A 21,269-nucleotide genomic window follows, 5' to 3' on the forward strand; every position below is an offset into this window, starting at 1 on the left:
TGCTTAAAAATCATTCAATGGCTAGGGTATTGTTTTTTTTGCAATAGAGCATCCAAGATTTGAAGTGTGATTTCCAAGTAACAAACTTGAAAAATTATGGTTCCATAAGGTTGATATCAGGTGAAAAATTCTTTGATAATAAACTATCTCTCAGAATACTAAAATTCTGGGAAAAAAACAGGTGTTCTCAAGGTAAAGTCTAGACAACTCGACAGAAGGTAATCTCACCCTGGAGACGCACAGTGCTCACCAGCATGTTAAAAACTCCACTAGGTTTTCCAGGGAAGAGAGTGTTTTTTTAACTTTGTTTGATGCAATGTTTCCCAAATGTATACACCTATATATTCAGATATATTTCTGGAACATCTCATGAAGACGTGCAGAACTGACTGCTTGCTGAACAGAGTTTGGAGAACACAGTCAAAAAAAAAAATACACTTCTATGGTGAGGGCATCATTTGTTTATACTTAAAGCTATTCTCAAGCTCTGCAAACAGAGCTGGAAAAATGTTTGGCAGTGCCAGATTCTCTCTTAAATTCATTTATTTTATCAATTTAGGAACACAAGTCTCTGATGAGAGTTACAATTTCCACGCTTTAAAATAAACTGTGAAATAAGAATATTGCATTGGCAAAAACTGTGATGGTAAACTATAGCATAACAAAAAAAAACAATGTTGAAAAAATTGAAATTCAAAATAATTTTCCTTGAGTTCCTAAACATTTCTGCTTACAGATGGAGTGTAACCTTTACATTTTTAATTGTATCCCAAGTGTTATATGAACACAATTTGGCTCCCTCCTCCCGTGGGTCAGTGAATCACATAATAAAAGAACAAAAAGGTGGAAAAATATGTTACAATTGTAAAAGGGAGGGATCAGAAAGGAGAAGAGAAAGGGACACAAATGTTAAACTCTACTGGTGATGGAAATAAAAACACATCCCATGCAACTGACTATCTTCCAAATCACTGACAGAGTAAAAGCCAGAGAATTAGGACAAAACCATCAGCCAGCCTGCAAACAGCCTAAACTCTGGGAGGCCGAACGGCTGAGTGACAGCTCGATCCCACGACAGAATGAAATCAGCGAGGGCAACAGTAATTAGTCATTTGTTCCGAAGGATTAGTTTCTAGATGATTAAGGCTCAGGTGTCTGCTGAAAATTAGTAACAGCTGTGCAGAAATTGTGCTCTACCTGCGAGGGGGAGAAGGGGAGGCTTTTGAGAGGGGAAGGCTTGGGAGGTGAGCTGCTGATGTCAGCAACTAGGAAGCAGCTAGCATCTCCAGGGACCCAGGAGCTGGCCTGGCCCCGCTTTTTTCGAAGGACGACCAGTGGGACTGTGCTGTGCCTTGCAGGAGGCGAGGCCTTGGGTGGTTCAAGCGAACCCTGGCTCAACATGCGTCTGTTCACCCTCTCTCCTGCAGGTCTACTCCCAGTGCCCTCTCTTGGGTGAAGCTGCAGCACTTTGCCTGTGTGCTCTGGGCTAGGTGGAAAAGCTGCTTCTTCAAAGAATTCAGAACGGCTGAGATCACACCATGATGAAGAATCCTGAAACAATGTGGGAGGCACAGAACTTTGAGACAGTGTGTGCATGACGTGTGCTGTCATCGCCTGCAACAGCACCGAACAAGCAGGATACACACAAAGAAAACACCGTCCCGTGGGCTTTGGGAGTCACAGTTGCACTGTCACCCTGCAGGACAGTGGGCTGGCCCTACGCCCTGCTGCAGACACCTCTGGGCTGTCATGTGTACGTAAAGTAGAAAGAGGACTTTTCCTAGAGGGCACATTCTAGCCACACCCATCCCCTGTCCAATGGGCATGCAACAAATGCTTTTCCACCAGCTTGGAAACCGGGAGGAACTGAACTGAGTATCTGCTGAGGAGGTGCTGAACTCAAATTAAGATGGTTGATCTCAATGAAACCAAGGGCACTGGCATTCAAAACTCAGTGCTTTGTGGAGAAAGTCATGTACCACCACCAATGAACTGATGATCACTCCAAATACACTGAAAGATTGCTTTAAAATTCTTACTGTGCAATCCAAAAGCAAAGTAAAATCCTGGAGAAACACAAAGGAGTAAGCAAAGTAAAAAAAAAAAAAAATGAATAGTTAAGAGTAACCTGAACACTATTCCATAGCCCAAGTCCTGCTTTATAAGTAATTCACTTCACTAAATACAGGCTTTGTGAGGGAAAAGTGCGAAAAGCTTCCTTTTGTTGGGGCAGCCTATGAAATCATATCTTTGAAAAAACAGATTCACTGGAACTAAAAGCCTCCTTGTACTTTCACGTTAATCCATACTACCAACATCCTTGTATTTGCTACAGAAAATGGCGATGATTTAAGGAACAGGTTTTCTAATTCCCCTTCTAGAAACATGAACTTGCTTTAAGCATTCTACTTACAGAATCTATGAATTGGAGTGTTTCTGCAAATTCTAAGAGATTCTTAACATTGTCCAGAATGGTGCCCTGGTGGACGATCCTGCACCTTGCCGGCGAGGCGCTCTCTTCAGGTAGGGAGCTGGGATCCACCGGTAGAGATGGAGTAGAGTGGTGTTCTCCCAAACAGGAAACAGGTGCACTGTCTCCATGAGGTCTGCTGTGGTCGCCCATGGAGGCGCTGTGCCACCCAGGGTAGCTGCACGTGTGGTTCTGTGTCTGAGGAAAGGGGGGTGTGGAAATAAGAAAGAGTGGGGAGAAGAAAGGGAGAAGGAACTTAGCAATGATGTTGCACAAGGTATCAGATGCTGTTGCAGGAAAGATAAAAGTCGTTGCATCACCCAAAACTTACCCCTCTGAAACAGTTGTCAAGATGTTTCCTTTTTATCAGTGCAAGACCCTGCTTTTTAATAGTACCATAGTTTGTACCTATGTGATTACCTTGATATCATTTTGTCACAAACTTCAAACCATGGAACTATGCTACAAAGTGTAAGTCCATATTGCAGGTCTGAAAACCCACTTCGATACAATTTGTAAATATTCCAGAAGTGATGGCTGAGAGTGAAGACTTGTTCTACCGGCATTCTAATCTACAAAAGGGCGAGAGGATTCTAGAGTTGGTGTTGCTTTGCTCTGCGCACACTGCTGTTGCATCTGTCCCTTTCTGATGCTACAGGTGGCACTGACGCAGCGCAGTGCTGCCAGATCGACGTGGTTAGGAAAGCAGAAGAGCAAATTAACAGAAGTCTCCCTAGAGCATGACCATGCAACAGAAGAAATTGCAAAACATTAACTAAAGTTAAAAAGTGGTTGAACTATTATATGCACGTAATCATTTTATTAGTTAACCAAAGAGAAATTTACCCCTAAGAGGACCTGCTAGGTGTCACTTGTCTTTTATCCACTTTGCTGATCAACTACACAAGGGTACTTCAAAATGTTCATGGAAAATGGAACTAAACAATAATTTCCTTTTGATGCCCACCATTTTTGAAATCCATGCATGTTTTTTTCACAGTATGCATTTTTCATGAACTTTGTTGTTTAAGATTTATTTATTTATTTGAAAGGCAGAGTTACAGAGAGGCAGAGAGAGAGAGAGAGGTCCTCCATCTGCTGATTCACTTCCCAAATGACTGCAATGGCTGGAGCTGGGCGGATCTGAAGCCAGGAGCCAGGAGCCAGGAGCCAGCAGCTGGAGCTAGGAGTTAGCAGATGGGAGCCGGAGCCAGGAGCCTCCTCCGAATCTCTCACATGGGTGTGGGGTCCAAGGACTTGGGAGATTTTCCACTGCTTTCCCAAGCCGAAGCAGAAAGCTGGATTGGAAGTGGAGCAGCCGGGACTCGAACCAGCGCCCATATGGGATGCAGGCACTGCAAGTAAGTGGCTTTACCCATTATGCCACAGCACCAGACCTTTTCATGAACTTCTTGAAGATCTTTTGTATGGATAGATTTAAAAAATTGGGGGGACCAAACAAACCTTATCTTTTTATTCTATTTTCCATGAATTTTTTGTGGTGTCCTCGAATATGTTATAAAGTACAAGCTGCTGTCTGCAGTCCAACTCGAGAGGATTTCAGAATTCAACTAAGGGCTAAGGGCTTGCACAGCTTGCATGCAAACAAATGCAAGGCGCTAAGGTCACTCATGAAGAGGTTTTACAGACTCCTTTTTACAGGTACGTATGAACATGCATCAAATCGTGTTTTAAATGACAATGTGTGAAAATATATGTAAAGGAATAATAAAGAAAAAAATCAGGTCAGCACCATAGAGGTACAGTTTGCAAAAACATGCAGATTTTCATTACAATGATAATGACAATGACAAGTGAACACTGTGTTTCTATTGCAATAAAAATGAAAAGCTATTTCTAGTTTGGTCAACATACATTCTAAGAGCATTTGCATTTTATTACAGCAATTTCTTTTTTTTCTTTTTAAAGGATTTATTTATTTATTTGAAAGACAGAGTGAGTGACAGAGAGAGAAAGAGATCTTCCATCTGCTGGTTCACTCCTCAAATAGCCACAATGGCCAGGGCTGGTCTGGGGCAAAGCCAGGAGCCAGGAACTGCATCCTGTTCTCCCACATGGGTCTAAATACTTGAGCCATCCTCTACTGCTTTCCTAGATGCAGTATCAGGGAGCTGCATCGGAATCGGAGCAGCAGGGACTTGAACCTGTGCTCTGATATGGGACGCCAGTACCGCAGGTAGCGGCTTAACAAACTGTGCCACAATGCTGCCACCACAGCAACACCTTGTGTCTAAACATTGTTAAGGGATGGATAGAGCCTTGGTCAGGGAAGTTTTTAGAAGGGTAGAGAAAGGACACAGGGCAAAGCTGCCATCCCCTCCCCTCCAAGCCAATGTGGAGTCTTACTGGTAGCGCCTGCTGTCCTTTGAGCTCATTCTCGGTCGACATCAGGAGCAACTCTAATTCCTTTATCCGCTTTTCTTTCTCAGGGTCTTCATCATTATAGTGTCTCTGAGGGGAAAGGGAGACGAGTCTGATGTATAGTCCGTAGTCGTGAGGTACCAACCATAGCCCTCGGTGTGAAACCACCGCCAACCAAATTTCACCACTATAGAACTCTTTGTGCCTGATATTTCAGATTGAGGGAGCAATGGGATATCTGAGGCTAGTGTGGATGAAACCCATTGTGTTGTTTCAACTTCTCCTGTCAGAGAAGAGAGAATTTCAAAGCACATTCACTCCAGAAGCCAAGGTGGGCAGATCGCTGGCCAGAACTCTGCCTTCTCCTCCTCTATTCCATTTTCTTTGTTTTAAAATTAGAGAGAGAGGAGACAAGAGAGAGAGAATCCTAACTGATGCTGTACCCCCCAAACACCTGCAACAACTGGACTGGGCCAGGAACCCAGTCCAGGGCTTCCAAGTGGTTGGCAGGAACCCAATTACTTGAACCATCACTGCTACCTGTTAGAGTTCACACCAGCAAGAAGCTAGAACCAGCCTCCAGGCACTCCTATGTAGGACACAAGCATTCCAGTGGGTGGCTTGCTCACTAGTCAAATGCCCACCCTCTCTTTTTTTTCTCACTTGGGTTGATCAGGTGCAAGTAAGCGTGTGGATGAAAGACAGCAAGCATCTCTTAAGAGTGAAGCCTTGAACAACTGGCGAGTTTCATTAGGAGAGCTCTTACCTGAATGGCCGCAGCAGCTGGTTGAGGGACATTGACTATATTTACATGTAACGCTACAGGATACGGAACTGGACTGGGCACCTGGATGGGATGGGCAGAACAGAGGCCAGGTCATTCACTCTTGCATGGGCTTCATGGAATTTGGCTCCCGGGGTGGGGGTTGTTCTGGGACTGAGGGAAGCAAATACTTTATTGATAAAATTCACTGAACAATAAAAAACAAAAATCTCCTCTAATTTGACATTTACCAGAAATGCACAATGCTCATTGGGCCTTTCAGAAACTATTCCTTAATTAGAGAAAAATACAGTGGCAAATACAACGTAAAACATATTCACAAATACATGGAACAAGTATGGATGGGAAACACTGATGGCACTGGGTGCTTGTAAATAAAATGTTTTCTTGGAATAGTTGTGAGTTTTAATAAGAAACACAGAACTTATGAGAATTATTTCACCTGAGACTTTTCTGGAAAGCTTGTAGTCAAATGCATGGAACAGATCGAGAGGAGAAAAACTATTTAGGAATACATTTTGCATAGGCTTTCCATATGAGCTCTGTATTCTTGGGTAAGTTTCATCATTTGCTATTGTTAATTCTAAGATTAACATAGCTTGATCCCTCTCCCTTGATTCTGCTTTTCTGCTCTTATGAATGGTTTCTTTCTCCGAACAGAAATATCCGGGAATGAGAAGAGTCACTCTGAGGGTAAGCAGAGAAGCAACAGCACAGAGCTCTGCTCCTAACTCAGAGAACGGAGTAAACAAGTGAGTGAACCCGTGAAGACATTTGTGCTAGGTCGTGACTAGAATCGGACTTACAATTATCCACTGAATCTTACTGTCCGAACGATCTCTCCTTTAAATGGAATATGAAGTTCACTTTTCATTTTTGAACAAAAGATATTATACTACAAATGTCTCTCCATCCCCCTACTCTTCTGTAGTACAACTTTGAGTACATTTAGGTTCAAAAGCTAACTTCAAATTAGCAAGATAAAACTGGACAATTTGGATTCTACTCAGCAGTACTTCCATGTATAATCCTGGACAATCCTCTGACCTTGCTTTTTTCTAGATGCATACACTGGGGTTAACAACACCTACCCCTGTGCACTGCAAAGGGTGAGGGTGAAGAGCAATCATCATCATATTTGTGAAAGCTCTCTGAACAGTGTACAACCGCCAGGTATTAATGTCACCTGGAGCTGAAAAACCATCTTTCTCATTAAATTCTCAGAAATGGCTTACGTTTTGTGCTTCAGAAATGTGGTAATAGGAATAGTCATTGTTAACTGAGGGCTGGCCTGCTGCAGGGAGTTGAGTTGAAGGTGGCGTGTGAGCAAACCCCAACAAGTGACTGTTCTTCTGGAAGCTTGTGGCCACTGTAGGCTGGCTGGCTTTGGAAGACTCCTGCAGATAACCTTCCTGTTCGACTTTCCGTCGCATTGTCGAATTCCAATGGTTCTTGATAGCATTATCAGTTCTGCACAGAAATGCATCACATCCAAATTTCATGAACAAAAATTTGAATTCAGATGATAGTAAACTGACAGAACACTGCTTCTAACAGAGATCTTTTCTTTGGATCTACTAACCGCTGTTTTCTCTTTTTACTTGTCTCAGTCTTTTCTACCTCCCAAGACCATGCTTAACCTTTTTGCTTAATTTAAAAGCTATAGATTTCTCTTACTGACATAACCTGAGATGTATACAGCTTCCCACAGTTTTGTCTTTGAACCACATTGCTTCCTTAGTAAAGGAATATTTTCAATGCCATAATCACTCATGTTGATTCTGACCTTATCTTTAAAGCTCCAGCTGTCCTAGAAAAATTCTTCCTTTGAGAGTGGCCTAGCAGGACCTACACTCCACAACAGGGACTTGGAAAAGCCTGGTGACTGACAATAATGCTGCTTCAAAGTCCACTCCTCATCTTTCAATACAGGAGTGAGAAATTTTGAATAAAACAAAATTCTAAATGAACACCGCTCTGCTTGTTCTCAGAATCAGAGATGAGAGTGGACAATGGGACCCCCCGGGAAAGATGCTAACCCCCCAAATACTTTCAAGCTGCAAAGGATTTTGCTAAAGTCTTTCCATTCTCAGGAAAAGTTTCTCAATTCAAAAAAACCGTTTGAAGCCTCCCTTTAAGTATTTCCATGGGGGCGGGGGACTGCTTGCCAAAGAAAGAGGAAGTTCAATCACCCCTTTAATTTTTAGAAGAATCAACAACATATCCTCTCAGAGCACACGGGAGAAAAGTCTCCTTCGACAAACCTCGTAACTATTCTAAGCTTTATACTCAACCATCATGGAGGAAATGCTTTGTGTATCACAAGAAAACACTACACAAACTGAGTTTGAAAGGACCTTTTCTTCATTTTTGGACTAAGAAGCTCAAGAAAAAAAAAATTGTTAATATTTTCTGTTACATTATTCTTATGGAGGCTTTGTAGTTAAAAAAAAAAAACTGAACATCAGTTATACACTACTTCTAATGGAGAAACTGGGACACAAATGAGCTTCCACGGTTATCTCTATCCGTTGTTCATTTGAAAAAGCATTATATGACATTATTTAAAAATCTGGAAGTGCTATGATAATTCTAGAAGTATATTATTTCTTTATGTGGTATAATGGAATGAACACAGGTATTAGGAAAACAGTAGCTACATAGTTTCCCCAGTGGTAGCTGGCCAGGTATCCAACTGGGTGAACCCAGACCAGAGACAAGCTGTCTGTCCTCAGTTTCCTTCTATGTGCTTATGGTTTTGCAGTTCACAAAGCATTCTGGCATTCATTTTATTTGATCCTAAATAATTTATTTTACTTGCTCCTAAGTCTGTAAGAATAGATTCTTCTTCATTTTGCAAATGGGGAAACTGAGGCTGAGCAAAATTAAAATGACTTGGCTCAAGGCTGCCTGTTGAGTGGACCCTGGAAGTCCTCAAACGGATGATGTCCTAAGATCTCTTCCAGTTCTAAAAGCTATGAGACACTTACACTGATCGAATGTAACTCATTCACCATACATCGAAAACAGGAATGTTCAGAACCCACTCCCTCATTCTTCCCAGTCAACAGATTTTCCACACGTTATTACCGTCCGGGCAGCAGCTTTGCGATTTCTGCCCATCTGTTCCCCAGTCTCTTGTGTGCCTGGTAAATAATTCTGTCTTCCTCTTCTGTCCAGGAGGTTTTCTTAACTTCTGGATTCAAGTGGTTATGCCACCTCTCCCTACATTGTTTTCCAATTCTCCCTTTTAAGTGCTTGGCAATAACAGACCAACGTTTCGGACCGTATTTCTGTACAAGCTCTATCACCTTCAGATAAACACACAAAAATAACCTAGGTTTTAATGTTATGTCATGAGTCAGGGCATCATTCTTCACTCTTATAAGACCTTTAGAGAAATTCTAAAAATCTGCTTTCATTCACTGGAAATAAGGGAATAGAGCCCTCTACTTCCTGTTTGCACACTTCACTGCTTTCTCAAGCTGGGAATCATTCAATGGAGCGGTTTGGTTTGGGGAATATCGCTCATTGTGGCTCACACACCAGTGAAGAAAACACTTACTCTCTGGTCTTCTTCTTTGGTCCAAGGGCCCTTGATGAGCTCAGGATTTAGTACTTTCTGCCATCGGTGCTGGCACTGCACATCTGTTCGATTCTAGACAAAGAAAGGATGCACCGTCAGGAAGATAGGATGTGACAGGCACGTGAAGCCTTTGTTGCAATGAGAATCACACATACACAACATTCAGGGAACATGGCGAGCAACATTTTAGGGCATGTGTAGAGTACCCATCTATCCTTTGTTACGTTTAGGCTTGAGAAGCTGCACAGACCATGGCAAAGTTGCATCTGAAATTAGATGGCTCCTGAGACAGTTCTGCCACGTGATCCAAAGGAATATCATAGTGCATTTAACTTCACCTTAATCTCAGCGGCACATGGAGGTACTCACACAGCCTCAGACTTGTCAGGGATTCCATATGGCCAGGCTTTTATGGAAACCCACCCTCATTGACTCAAGTCTGCCTCCTATCCAAACTAGGAGACATTCTTCCATTTAGGACCACAATATTTGTATTGTAGAAAGAATGAAGATTCATAAAAGATATGCCCTACCTTAGAGGAACTTGTAATCGTATAGGAAGAAAAAGACAAATACACAATTAACTCTAACAGACGGTCGAATTTGATTCACATGCAAGAAGAGACAAAGCAAAATGATAGCGTGGTGAGGACAGATCTCCTTAGGAGAAGCTATTTCTGTAGGTGGGTGGTCCTGATAGGGGGCTTTAAAGGTTGGACAGAACTTTAACTGGTGAAGCAAAGGGAGAACATTCCAGCAAGCGGGATAACCAGGAGCAGAAGCCCAGAGGAGGGAAAGCAGAAATGAATTCAACCCAAGCTGCTTACGCGGAGGAAGCAGGACAGAGAACCAGAGCTGGAAGCTGGGGGCTGTGGAGGAAGGCCCCAGGCGTCATTTATGTTATGAAGCGGGTTATTGAATTTGTGAGGTTCAAAGTCCCCGCTGCTGGTTCGGGAAAGATAGGGTTGCTCTGCATTTCAGGAAGCTCTGTCTTCCAAAGGTGTTTGGGAAGGTTGTTAAAGTGAAATGCCAGAAGCAGGAAGCCCTTGCAACAGCCCAGATGAGAGGGTGGCGGCCTACCCAGGGCCACAACCCCGAGAGTGAAAGGAAGGGACCGCCTGCAAGGGAAGGCCAGGGAGCTTAGGAACTGCCAGGGGCAGCACACAGGAGACTGGGATAAGTCAAAAAGGGCTCCCGAGTTCCCAACCTGGGAGCCAAAAGTATGGCTATTGATGAAAGTATGGAATTTAGAAGAAGCCAACGTGGGGAAAATATTAGTTTTTTTTTTTTTTTTTTTAGATTTATTTATTTGAAAAGTAGTTACAGAGAGGCAGAAGCAGAGAGAGAGAGAGAGAGAGAGAGAGAGGTCCTCCAACCACTGGTTCACTCCCCAGATGGCTGCAGTGGCCGGAGCTGAGCTGATCTGAAGCCAGATGCCAGGAGATTCTTCCGGGTCTCCCATGTGGGTGCAGGGGCCCAAGCACTGGACCATCCTTCACTGCTCTCTCATACCACAGCAGAGAGCTGGATTGGAAGTGGGACTTGAACCAGCACCCATATGGGATGCCAGTGCTGCAGGCGTGGCTTTACCCGCCACGCCATAGCTCTGGCCCCGAAAATATCAATTTTAATCATCTTCCATGTAACAAATCACCAAAATGCTAAATTATCCTAACAAATGAATAAGAAGCAACTGCTTATGTTGTCAAAATCCTATAATGATCTACTTTAAAACTCTAATTACATGAATTACAATATAAATATAATTTATGGATGGCACATCTCATCCCCAACTTCTTAAATTGGAGTAAATGTCTAACACCTTAAGAACCTTTCCTTGAATATTTTATTTAAGTCTTTGCGAAGAGCTTTACTTTCATAAAAATTTTTAAAAAACACTAACTTACCGGGAGATAATTGGCAATAACTTTCCAGTCATCTGTTCCATTCTGTTCCACCAGCTTCTTTAGTTTTTCATCCTAAGACATTTAAAGGTAATCCTAGGATATCAATCATTTACTGTATAACTCTGTTCAACTTACAGTAAACAAAGGAACCGATCCAATAGTGCACGCCAGGAAAAAAAAAAAACTCTCTCGACTGTGTCCAAATACAGCAGATAAAAATGTAATAGAGTGACTGAGAGCACTGATTTATTTAGAATCAGACCAAGTTTGCATCTCAACTCAGGTGCTGATTAGTTGTCTGAGCTTGGGTTGGTCGTTGTACCTTTCTGCAATGTGGTATTGTCATCTGTAAAATGGGAATGCTGATATCAAGAGGGAATTACATGACATAATTACTGAAAATAGCATGATGCCGACACATATTGAGTGTTTGATATATATATATATATATATATATATATATATAGGCTCAACCTCTTTCAAATAACAAAATGGAAGCTCCCTTTTCTTAGTTAAACCTGAAGGCACATTCAATGTATGAAAATATTTCAGTTTTGTGTCAAATGAGACCCAACATATGAGAACACAGAAGACGCTAACACGTGTGGGCAATTGGTTCAGCTCACAGACTGTTGGCAGTGCTACCAGCTCACACGTGTCTAAGTGTCTTCCTTCTAAAGTTTCTGCAAAGATAACATTCACACGCAACGGAAGCCTCGGGACAACACAGACGCAGGAATTAGGAAACCAGGATTAACAGCAGAACTTCTAGATCTCTAGGGACCATCCAAGTGCACATGGCGAGGTGAAATGTGCAGTTCCTGTAAGACTCCCAGGGAACCCTGACTCGTGTCAGGAGGGGCTCTGGTTTCAATGAAGTACAGTGCAATGGATCTGAAGAAGAGTTAATACCATTTATTCTAACAAGAAATCCTCTAAAATTAGTTGCAAATTCACTGACAGCATTAAAGAAGAAGAAACCCCTCCTCAAGCATTACTAATTGGGATCAGATCGAAAGATGAAGCTTTTGGTGAGCTTGTTGCGAAAGAAGAGTGGGAAGCAAATACATGTGCATTCATTACTGGACGCTCTGTGAAATACATGAAGGATATTAAATGAGCATATTATACCGAGACGATTTTTCAATGTTTCGTTTTCTTCGTTTGTTTGCTGAGTTTTGGGAAATAACAATTCATTCAGGGAACATGTATTGGCATTCTACTTTGTGTCAAGCCATTGTGAACATAAAGAGGAAGAGACACTTAGCGCTGCCCTCAAGAGCCTTGCAGTCTCCTAAGAGAGGCAGATGGGTCACAGCAACAGTAAGGCAGACAGGGAGCCAACAGCATGGGACCGCAGGCTGAGACATCTGAGGAAGCCACGGCTGGCTTCACGGAAGAGGCCCTGCGTTCATGGGTCCCGAAGAAGCAGTAAGACCTGGAGGGGCTAAAGGTTGAGACATTGGCAGGTGGACAGAAGCGCAGAGGAAGCAGAAAGTGGCAAGAAGAGGACATTCAAAGAACTAGAAAGAGCTTGGGAATGGACGTGTGGCAGAGTGGTGAGGGCTGCCTGCTGCACGGGCCGGCTGGGACAGGATCTCAGAGAGCTTGCTAAGGAGTTTGGACACCTGTGACTTGGCTGAAATCTTGTGTTTCCTAAATGACACACGCTGCGTCCGCCTCATGTTCTGATAAAGTGATTCGTTACCTCTTCCCTGGTCCACCTAGTTTTCCCCAAGTGACGCTTTCCGGATTTGGGAAGCAGCCCGTCATAGTCGTGGTCACACATCTCAATATCGTCGTCATCCTCGTCGCTACTGTAAATGCTGCGGAAATAAGAAGGGGGCAGACGAGGGCTGAAACCAGAGGGTTTGAACTACTGGATTTCAAAATGTGCACAACGGCTCCTCAGTCATCTTTCCAATGGTTATGGAGATGAAACTCTGAAAACTCGCACCACAAGACTGCATTCTGCAATCTGTTGCTCTGGTATTGGAAACTGGCTCTGCTGTTGTTGGTATCCACAGATACGGTGAAGGATCTGGCACTTGCCTATTCCTCTGCATGTTTCAACCTGCTGTTACTGCTAGACCAGCGACAAGTGACACATCTGGCCACCTTCCAACCAATGAAGGCTTCCGTTTAAATCTTAATGTTCAGGGCAAGAAAAGGAACAAGAGCCCATGTCCTTTCTATAGCACACACTCGAAATCTCAGGCATATGTCACATCATTTAAACGGTATTTCTCAAACACAATAAACAACTCAATTAGGTTACTCCAACAGGGCTGGCATTCTACTAAACAAACAAAAAAAAGTTTTGAGAAGTAATATATCCACTAACATAATTACAGTCATTTCTTAAAGATGAGAAGATTAGGAGAATCTAAGAGAAAAGGGATTTTAATCCCAAGGAAGGGTAGACCGACCGACAAGGGAGTGAACGGTAAATGACATCAATATCCAATTCTTAAAGCTCTGGGCCAGGCTGACCCAGGCTCTGGTCTTGTTTACAATACCCCATCTCCAGAGTAACTAAGTGAATGATGAAGTCATCTGATAGTCTGAATCTCACACCTGTGCTTTTTTCTGTCTCTGATGGAACGGTGTTTGAAATATCTTACAATGTGCCTTACCCAAAACTAAGGGATTCACGCAGAAGAAGTCGATGAGTTTAAAAAGAACCCATTACCATTTTCAAAAGAGCTTTTCCTTTACCTAGTTGACTAAAATCAAGACTTTTGATGACTTTTGAAGCAACCCTACACTCAATGTTTATTAATCGTATACTAACTAGATGGGAGTAACTTGATGGTTTAGCTTTAGCTATAATTTTTCTAATAAAACTTAGGATAGGAAAAATTATACTAATCTTAGAAAATTTATCATTGTAATATTGAGAAATCCACTGAAATGGGACCAATAAAAACGATGATCTAAAGTAACATCATAATGTGGTTTATTATTTTTTAGAAGGAGGTTTATATTTGTTTCAGGTTTTATCTTCCCAAACTACTCATGAGTGCATACTGCCAATGTCCCACAGGTCAAGCAAAAATACTCACCCAAAACCCTGGCTTAGGGGTTCAAATAGTTTCTAACTAGAATTTAGGACAACATCAGGTGGCTCAGGTTGCACTGTGAAACAAATTTAAGTACTTAGTACTTAAATTAGTACTTAGTCAAATTTAAGTACCAAAAAACTAAACCAGCCAAGCAACAAACACATCGTATACTGAACTATATTTATAATCTGAAATAATTTCTTTTATATAGGGGTGATCTTTTGAAAGAAGAGCCTACTGCGGTTTCGCACGTTGAACACGAGGTACTGAACAACTTCTGACCAATAATAATTACACGTTTTTCTTTCATGTAAACACAGTGACCCCTCCCCCAATTGCGATAAGCTGGGAGCTTTAAGTCAGTTTTGAAAGGTCCCTAGCAACTCCGTTTTATGCACCCCCAAATGCAGTAGCTATCCCCTTGTCAAATACCAGGAACACCAGGAGAACCACAGCAATCTGTAAGTGGAGCCAGAGATTCAAGCCAAAGTCACTTTTTAGGTTTGGCTGGATCTGAAAATCCTATTTGCAGAACTGAGCTCAGCGACCCGGGCACAAGCAACACCTGCGGCCGCCCACAGGGGGCAGCCAAGGACAGGTGAGGGCAAACAGCCTTGGGCCAGGACCCGGTTCCGGAGGCCGGCCGGCGCTAGCTCTGCCTCCACCTTGCAGCGTGGCTTGGACAAATCACTTCCTCTCTCTCGGGGCCTGTGTTCCTCGCCTGTGCACAAGGGCTTGGATCCTATTTCTAAGGTACTTTCCAGCGCTCAGAAATGATGCTTCCACGTCTTCCGGGACTCTTGCAGACCGCGCACCGAGGCAGAGATGTGCAAACCCGAGGTCGCGCGGAGGTCGTGGGCTGTGACTTCGGCGGGGCCTGAGGGGGCCCCGAGGGCAGCAGGGAGAGTCCGGGCTGCCCAGGCCGTCGTCGGCTCGGGGGTCCCGCATCAGCCGGCTGGGCGCGGACGCTCCCGCCTTGGAGCTCTCTCTGCAGGCGACTTCCTAGCTCGCAGGGTTCTCTGTCGCCTCGGTAGCATGATTAATTTCTCCTCAGGGCCTGAAATAACTTTTCCTTTATCTGCACTGGCGAGGTCTCGGAGCCAACAGTCAGAGGACGTTCAAAGGCTTACAGGAGGCTCCGTGCACCCGACTCCCCCCACCTGCTAGACCCGGTGTGGTTACCGGAGTACAACTATGAATACTGCGTTCTGTCAAGGAAACAAACCGTGCAAAGAAACGAAAAAGAAAAGAGGTGTCGGGGGGTGGCTGGGAAGAGGGAGGGTACGGGAGGAAGTGCCTTGTGGCCGCCACTGTGATTCTAGAATAGGGGCTAAGACTCATTTCGCTGACCTGGTTAATAATCCCGGCCGAGTCGACGCTCGCCATGCAAGAAACGGCTCCGAGCCCGCAGCCGGGTTTCTCTTCCCCCTGAGGCAGGTTCAAGGTTCCCGCCCCTCCCGGCCGCCTCCCCTCCGGGCTACCTGGGAGCGGCCGGGAACCTGCGCGGCCCCGCCCCGCGGGGGGCAGCAGGGACCTCGGGGCGCGGAGCCTCGGCCGCGCCTCCTCCAGGCTCCCCTGCCCGGCGCCCGGCGCCCTCCTCCTCCTAATGCCCGTTCTGCTCTCGGAAAGCAGGTGGCCCGAGGTGCTCTCCGGCTAAGTCCCAAAGGCGAAAGGTGAAACCCAGTCCCCCGAGGTCCTCTTCAGCCCATCCCCCACCCCGAGTCGCCCATTTCGCCCCCGGGCGCCCGGCAGCGCCCGGGCGCTGCTCCCCGCCAGCGTGGCCCGGGCGCTCCTGCAGGGCCCACGCCCACGCTCTCTGCAACTTCCCAGCGCCGCGCGAGCAGCCAAAAGCAGTAAGAGACAGCAAAGCAGAGCACCCAAGGAAGAGCGGGTGGGTCTTGCCTTGCCTCCCCGGACTTCTGTCCAGCGCCAGGGGCCGTCGGGCCGCAGCGCCTCGGCACAGGCGACCTCAGGCGCCGGCCGCCGAGCGACGGCGTCCACGTGTGCGCGCCGCGCTGGGACCCGTGGCCCCCGGGAAGCGCCGGCGGGGAACGCGTCGGTTGCGCGGCAGCGGCCATGGGTGCTGTCGGTCTCGTGGCGACCACGACGGCCCCGGCTTAAGCCCCGGCAGCGGTGGCTCACAGGGAGCCCCGGCGTGTCCAGCCCGGGGAGGTGCCGCGGCCGGTGGCAGCTGAGGCCAGCAAATGACAGTTCGGACGAATATGTCCCTCCTCGGCCAAAGCGCCCTGGGCTTTCGCCTGCCCAGCGCGGGGGACATGTGCGGAGCGGGCGCGTGGGTGCACTGGCAGAGTTTGCAACAGAAATAAACGCTTCCCTAGGAATAACGCCTCGAGCCTTCCAACCTGTGCTTCAACAGTTTGCAAGCGAGGAGCCCCCCGTGCTAGCCTGAAATCTTCCTTCCAGCCGCTCGTCAGCTGACACTCGCCCCGGCCTCCATAAAGAATGAATGAAATTGAAATAAACTACCTGCAGCTATAAACGATCCAGCATTTCCCGTGTCTGCCATATGTTCTGCGCTTCCAAGCCCCAAACGCATCTCCATGCATCCAGCAATTAGGCTGCGCCCCCTCGCCGGCACCCGCTGGGCTCCCCGGGGCCGGGGGGCACCGCTCTGCACCCGGCTGGAACCTGCTCCTTTACCACCCTGCTTCCCCCCGAAAGAGAAACGTATCCCCGTGCAGCGTGCACACGGAGCCGCTGGGCGTGCTTCCTTCCCGAAGTCCCAGTACAGTTCCCGCAGAGACTCTGCATTCGTCAGTCTGTCCAGGGGCTCCCGCGGCCGAGCCAGGCGCTCCAGGTCTGCCCGGGATCTGACAGCCCCGCACAGGATCCCAGAACCCATTCCCACCTGCTCTGGGGCGCCGGGCGCCCCGCGGGTCCCCGCCCTCCGTCGCCCGCCGAGGCTCCCCGTTACCTGTGCCGGGGTCTCCGGGCCATGGCGCGGCGGGAGCGGGGCTCCGCCGAGAGCAGCGGGGACCGCACGGGGCTGTCGCCTCCCGCTGCCCGCCGCCTGCCTGCGTCCCTCCCCGGCTGCGCAGCGACGCTGGGCACCGCCGGGGCGAAGTTTCTTAGGAGAAAGAGGAGGAGGAGGAGGAGGAGGTGGAGGCGGCGGAGGAGGAGAAGGAGGAGGAGGAAACAGGTTGATATTAAAGTGTAAACTCTGTAAACAGAGATGCCATCAAACAAAGAGCTTTGGACACTCCCCCTCCCGCCAAATCTGGCGCCCCTGCAGTGCGCACGCGCCCTGCCCGCCGCCTCCGCGGTCGCCCTGGCTGCAGCCCGCGGGGCCGAGGGGCCCGCCGGGCCGCCGCTCCCATTCGCCGCTCGCGCCGCCGCGCTGTGCCTGGCGCGCGGTGAGGCCCGGGCGGCGCGCGGGCGGAGAGCCCGGGGCCGGGGAGGGGCGCCCGGGGCCGCGGCCGAGGCGCCTTTTCCTGCGCAAACCCCGCTCCCGGGCCGTGGCGGCGCTGGCCCGCGCCAAGTCCCGCGGAAGCCGCCTCCTTTCCTCCTCGGTAGCCGCACCGCGGTCGCCCCCCGGGCGTGCTCCCGGGCACCTGAAGCCTGGGTGGCAAGGGGTCGCGGGTGGGGGCAACTCCCGCATTTGATTGGGATTGGCTTTCAGGTAGGGTTTACAACTCGGTTCTCTAGAGGGGGAAGACTTGGAGGCAAGGCAACCTGTGTTTACTTGAGGGAGTTTGGCCAGGTCCCTTTTAATACAGAACACATCTCATTAAACTTGTGACAGGGAACACTTAGCGGGGTTATCACCGTGCACCCATGGAGCATCCCCCCAGCCGAGCTCTCCCTCCGCTCCAGCATCCCGCAGCCCAAACGCTACCGTCCCTGGTCAGGAGCCCCCAGCTCCCAAGCCCCGGCTCGTGCCAGGCCCCACCCACCCGGGCGCCCACCGCACACCTGCGCCCCAGCGCCGTACGCGCCCTGGGGTACGCACCTGCGAAGGAATGCACGGGGTCCCCAACAGCCCGCCCGCGGCAGCGCTCTGGAAACCCCGCGTTTGCATGCGTGGCTTTAAAAGCACACGGTTTGTGAGTACAGAGGTCGGGGTCCGTGCTAGGGGTGGTGGGAGAACTCTGTTTTATCAGCTGCAAGTCAGCAGAGACTTTGGTGTTCGGTTAGCTGGGGGATTGCTGGAGAAGTCGAAGGAGCAGAGAAGTGCCGAATTTATAAGGATTGGTGATTGGGGGATTTTAGGGGAGTTTTAGTTTTACTTCCGCTTATAGATTAGTACCATTGGGGTTTTTTTTTTTTTTTCATTCTCTGTACACACTAATTTATTTTTCCTTTAATCTTTCAGGAGTTTGAGACTTCTGCTGACGGGGTTTGTGGGTGTCCCATGTGCCCCACCGTTCAAACTTAGCTCAGAAAGCAGGTTTCTTACCAAAAAAAAAAAAAAAAGCATGTTCTTACTAAAATGAGTCATAATTTTATTAAATGGTGAAGCATGCTAGGTTTCAAGACTTTATCTAGTGTTTTAAACTTTGTTTCTTAAAAATTGTTATGTAGTTGAAATCCTTATCAAACATAGGCTAGTTTCTAGTAAGGTTTTAACATTCCTTTCTTCGTGAGAAAAAAAAAAAAAAACAAACAACCCAAAACACTGAGACCAGTGCTGAGAGATAGTTCAGGTCACAACTCCCAAAGACATGTCACTTTCAAGTTAATGTATTTTTAAAGCCAATATTTATTTCTAGATCCTATAATAAAGTTTCCTTCTCCACATAAAAAATAAACAACATTTAAAAAAATATCTAGAACAAACATCTAGAAACTACCCCTGGAGGAACTGTATTCTGGCTTTGGGATGTCTTCTTGATTCTATCTGGCAAGAGCCCCAGTTGCTGGGCGTCCTGTACACAGTGCGACTATCCAAACCCTTTCTGTTGAGAGTTCACAGCCTCTTTCCCAAGATTCTCTGGCAGGGGACCTGCTCTAAGATGCTGAAACTCTTGTTATGTAGAAAGACACTGAATTCCATTTTCCTTCATTCCTCTTGAGCATTGTTCTTCTATGCCTTGTTTTGAGAGTTTCTAATGGTTGCATTTTCATTCCCCAGATAGTTTTTCCCTTGGTTGTGTGGCGATCATGTGCTTGGAACATGCGTACTCCAATAAAGAATATATATGCAGACATTTAATTATGCTACTTTGTGACATACTGCCATCTGTTAAGTTTATGGAAGTTATGAGAATTCACCTCTGCCTCCACTTCATTTACAGTTTAGATGCCAATTTTGCATATTTTATCATTTTATTTTTTAAAAGATCTGCTGCATCAGTTACCTAAACTGGGGCAGGGCTGGGATGGAGCTAAATTCCAATAAAGGTTTGTGTTTGTGATGCACTGGACAACAGTCAGCGAGCTGCTCTGTGCAGGGCTGGGTAGTAAATGTTTCGGGCTTTGTGGGTTGTTCCATATCTCTCTTTCTCCCTCTCATTCTTTCTTTTCCTTTCTTCCAATAACCTTTTAAAAATGTAAACACTATTTTTAAGTTGATAGCTGTATAGAACTTGCAAGCTTTAGCTGGCCAACACTAGAACAGTAATCCTTGATCTTCATTGTATATCAGAATCCCTGGGTGTAGCCATGAAAAAGCGTAGACCCAGGCTGTCCCCATAGACTAATTCAGTAGGTGGGGCCCAAAAATCTTTTTCAAATTTTCAAATTTCTCTCTCTCTCTCTCCCTCTCTCTCTTTCCCTCTCTCTTTGAAAGAGAATCACAGAGAAAGGTCTTCCACTTGCTGACTCATTCTCCACATGCCGACAACAGCCAGGGCTGGGCCAGGCCAAAGCCAGGAGCCTGGAACTGAATCTGAGCCTCCCAAGTGGGTGGTAGGAACCCAAGCATTTGAGCCATTACTTGCAGGTACCCGGGCTGTGCATTAGCGAGAGGTGGCCTGGAAATGGAGAAGCTGGAGCCAGGCATTCCTGTTAGGGATGAGGGCATCCCAAGTGCCATGTTAACCACCGTGCCAAATGCTTGCTCCAAATCTGAATTCTAAACAAGTACCCATATGGTTTTCATGGAAGAGATCCCTAGACCACTTGTTAATAACCCCAGTGTTAGGGTTGGTAGCTGAGTGCTGGGTGCCTTCCATCACCTTCTCCTACCTCAATCTTTTTCACCTCTCCTGGGTGAAGGATTTGGGCTCTCCCTAACCCCAAATCCTTTTCCTCCATGAGGGAGATGCTGCCGGTGCCCAGAGGGCTGTGGTAACCTATTGTCTTTATTTTTTTCTGCAAAACATCAGCTTCATAACTGAAACTTGAAAGAAAAGGAATCACTTGGTGCTTTGTGAATCATCATTATGACTCTCCCCCTCCAGAAAACCAGCACTTGAAGCATTTTATGTGATTCTGAAGATTGTGGAAGGCTTAAGGGAGAAAGACATACAAAAGACACAAATTCAGCTTGTTTGTGACTGCAGTGAAATCTTGGGCCTGTGGAGGATCCTTAATATCTGTGATCCTCATCCTGAAAGTGAATGAGAATTATCAATGGTGACCACAGAGCAGGGGTCAAGGGCTCCATGTCTCTACCACCTGCCTTTCCCTCAGCCCTTCAACCCTGTTGGCTCAGGGCATTAAGAGGAAGGTAATTACAGCAAGCACCAAATGGTTAAAGGATCCATAATTCCTGATCATTTCAGTTCATGAAGAATGGCTGTAGCGTGTGTGGTTGAAAGCCGTAGGTTTGAGAGTAACCTCATGGTGACTTCTGGCAAAGCTCTTAGTTACAGCAATGGGGTGTTACTTTAATGGAATATGTTTCATAGAGCACCCAGAAGAGAGGGTGAGCAAATGCATTTTTAGCTTTAGATGTTTCAGTGATTTGGCACTTCCTGCTTGTTTTCACTCTGCAGATTCTCATCATGTATATATTCCCATGATAAGCAGGTGGAAGGACTCAAGTCCTTGAGCCTCACTTGCTGCCTCCCAGCGTGTGCATTAGCAGGAAAGTGGATTGGAAGCGGAGGAGCTGGACCCAGGCACTCTGATCAGAGTTGAAGCTGGGATTATTTTCATTGTCATGTGAGTA

General features: G+C 46.5%; 1 protein-coding gene across 4 annotated transcripts in view; it reads right to left on the reverse strand.

Annotated features, from left to right (window-relative positions):
• Positions 1 to 18,064, reverse strand: part of MYB (MYB proto-oncogene, transcription factor) — a 35,383-nt gene extending 17,319 nt beyond the window's left edge. The window contains exons 1-10 of one of the 4 annotated variants that reach the window (XM_002714835.6): positions 17,130 to 18,064; positions 12,838 to 12,955; positions 11,130 to 11,201; positions 9,202 to 9,294; positions 8,727 to 8,947; positions 6,872 to 7,106; positions 5,619 to 5,699; positions 4,838 to 4,942; positions 2,414 to 2,668; positions 1,198 to 1,551 (exon numbers count right to left, since the gene is read on the reverse strand). In XM_002714835.6, the coding sequence (XP_002714881.1) occupies positions 1,198 to 1,551; positions 2,414 to 2,668; positions 4,838 to 4,942; positions 5,619 to 5,699; positions 6,872 to 7,106; positions 8,727 to 8,947; positions 9,202 to 9,294; positions 11,130 to 11,201; positions 12,838 to 12,955; positions 17,130 to 17,152 (1,557 nt within the window). In that variant the 5' untranslated portion in view covers positions 17,153 to 18,064. Of the gene's footprint in view, positions 1 to 1,197; positions 1,552 to 2,413; positions 2,669 to 4,837; positions 4,943 to 5,618; positions 5,700 to 6,871; positions 7,107 to 8,726; positions 8,948 to 9,201; positions 9,295 to 11,129; positions 11,202 to 12,837; positions 12,956 to 15,544; positions 15,679 to 16,681; positions 17,075 to 17,129 lie in introns of those variants that run through there. The other 3 variants (XM_089332643.1, XM_051854307.3, XM_002714837.6) reach the window with 3 other exon arrangements.
• Positions 18,065 to 21,269: the final 3,205 nt, after the last annotated feature.

This window comes from Oryctolagus cuniculus, chromosome 5 (genome assembly GCF_051225735.1).
Source record: "Oryctolagus cuniculus isolate XC-2025 breed Fujian yellow rabbit chromosome 5, ASM5122573v1, whole genome shotgun sequence".
In the NCBI taxonomy this organism is placed as follows: domain Eukaryota; kingdom Metazoa; phylum Chordata; class Mammalia; order Lagomorpha; family Leporidae; genus Oryctolagus; species Oryctolagus cuniculus.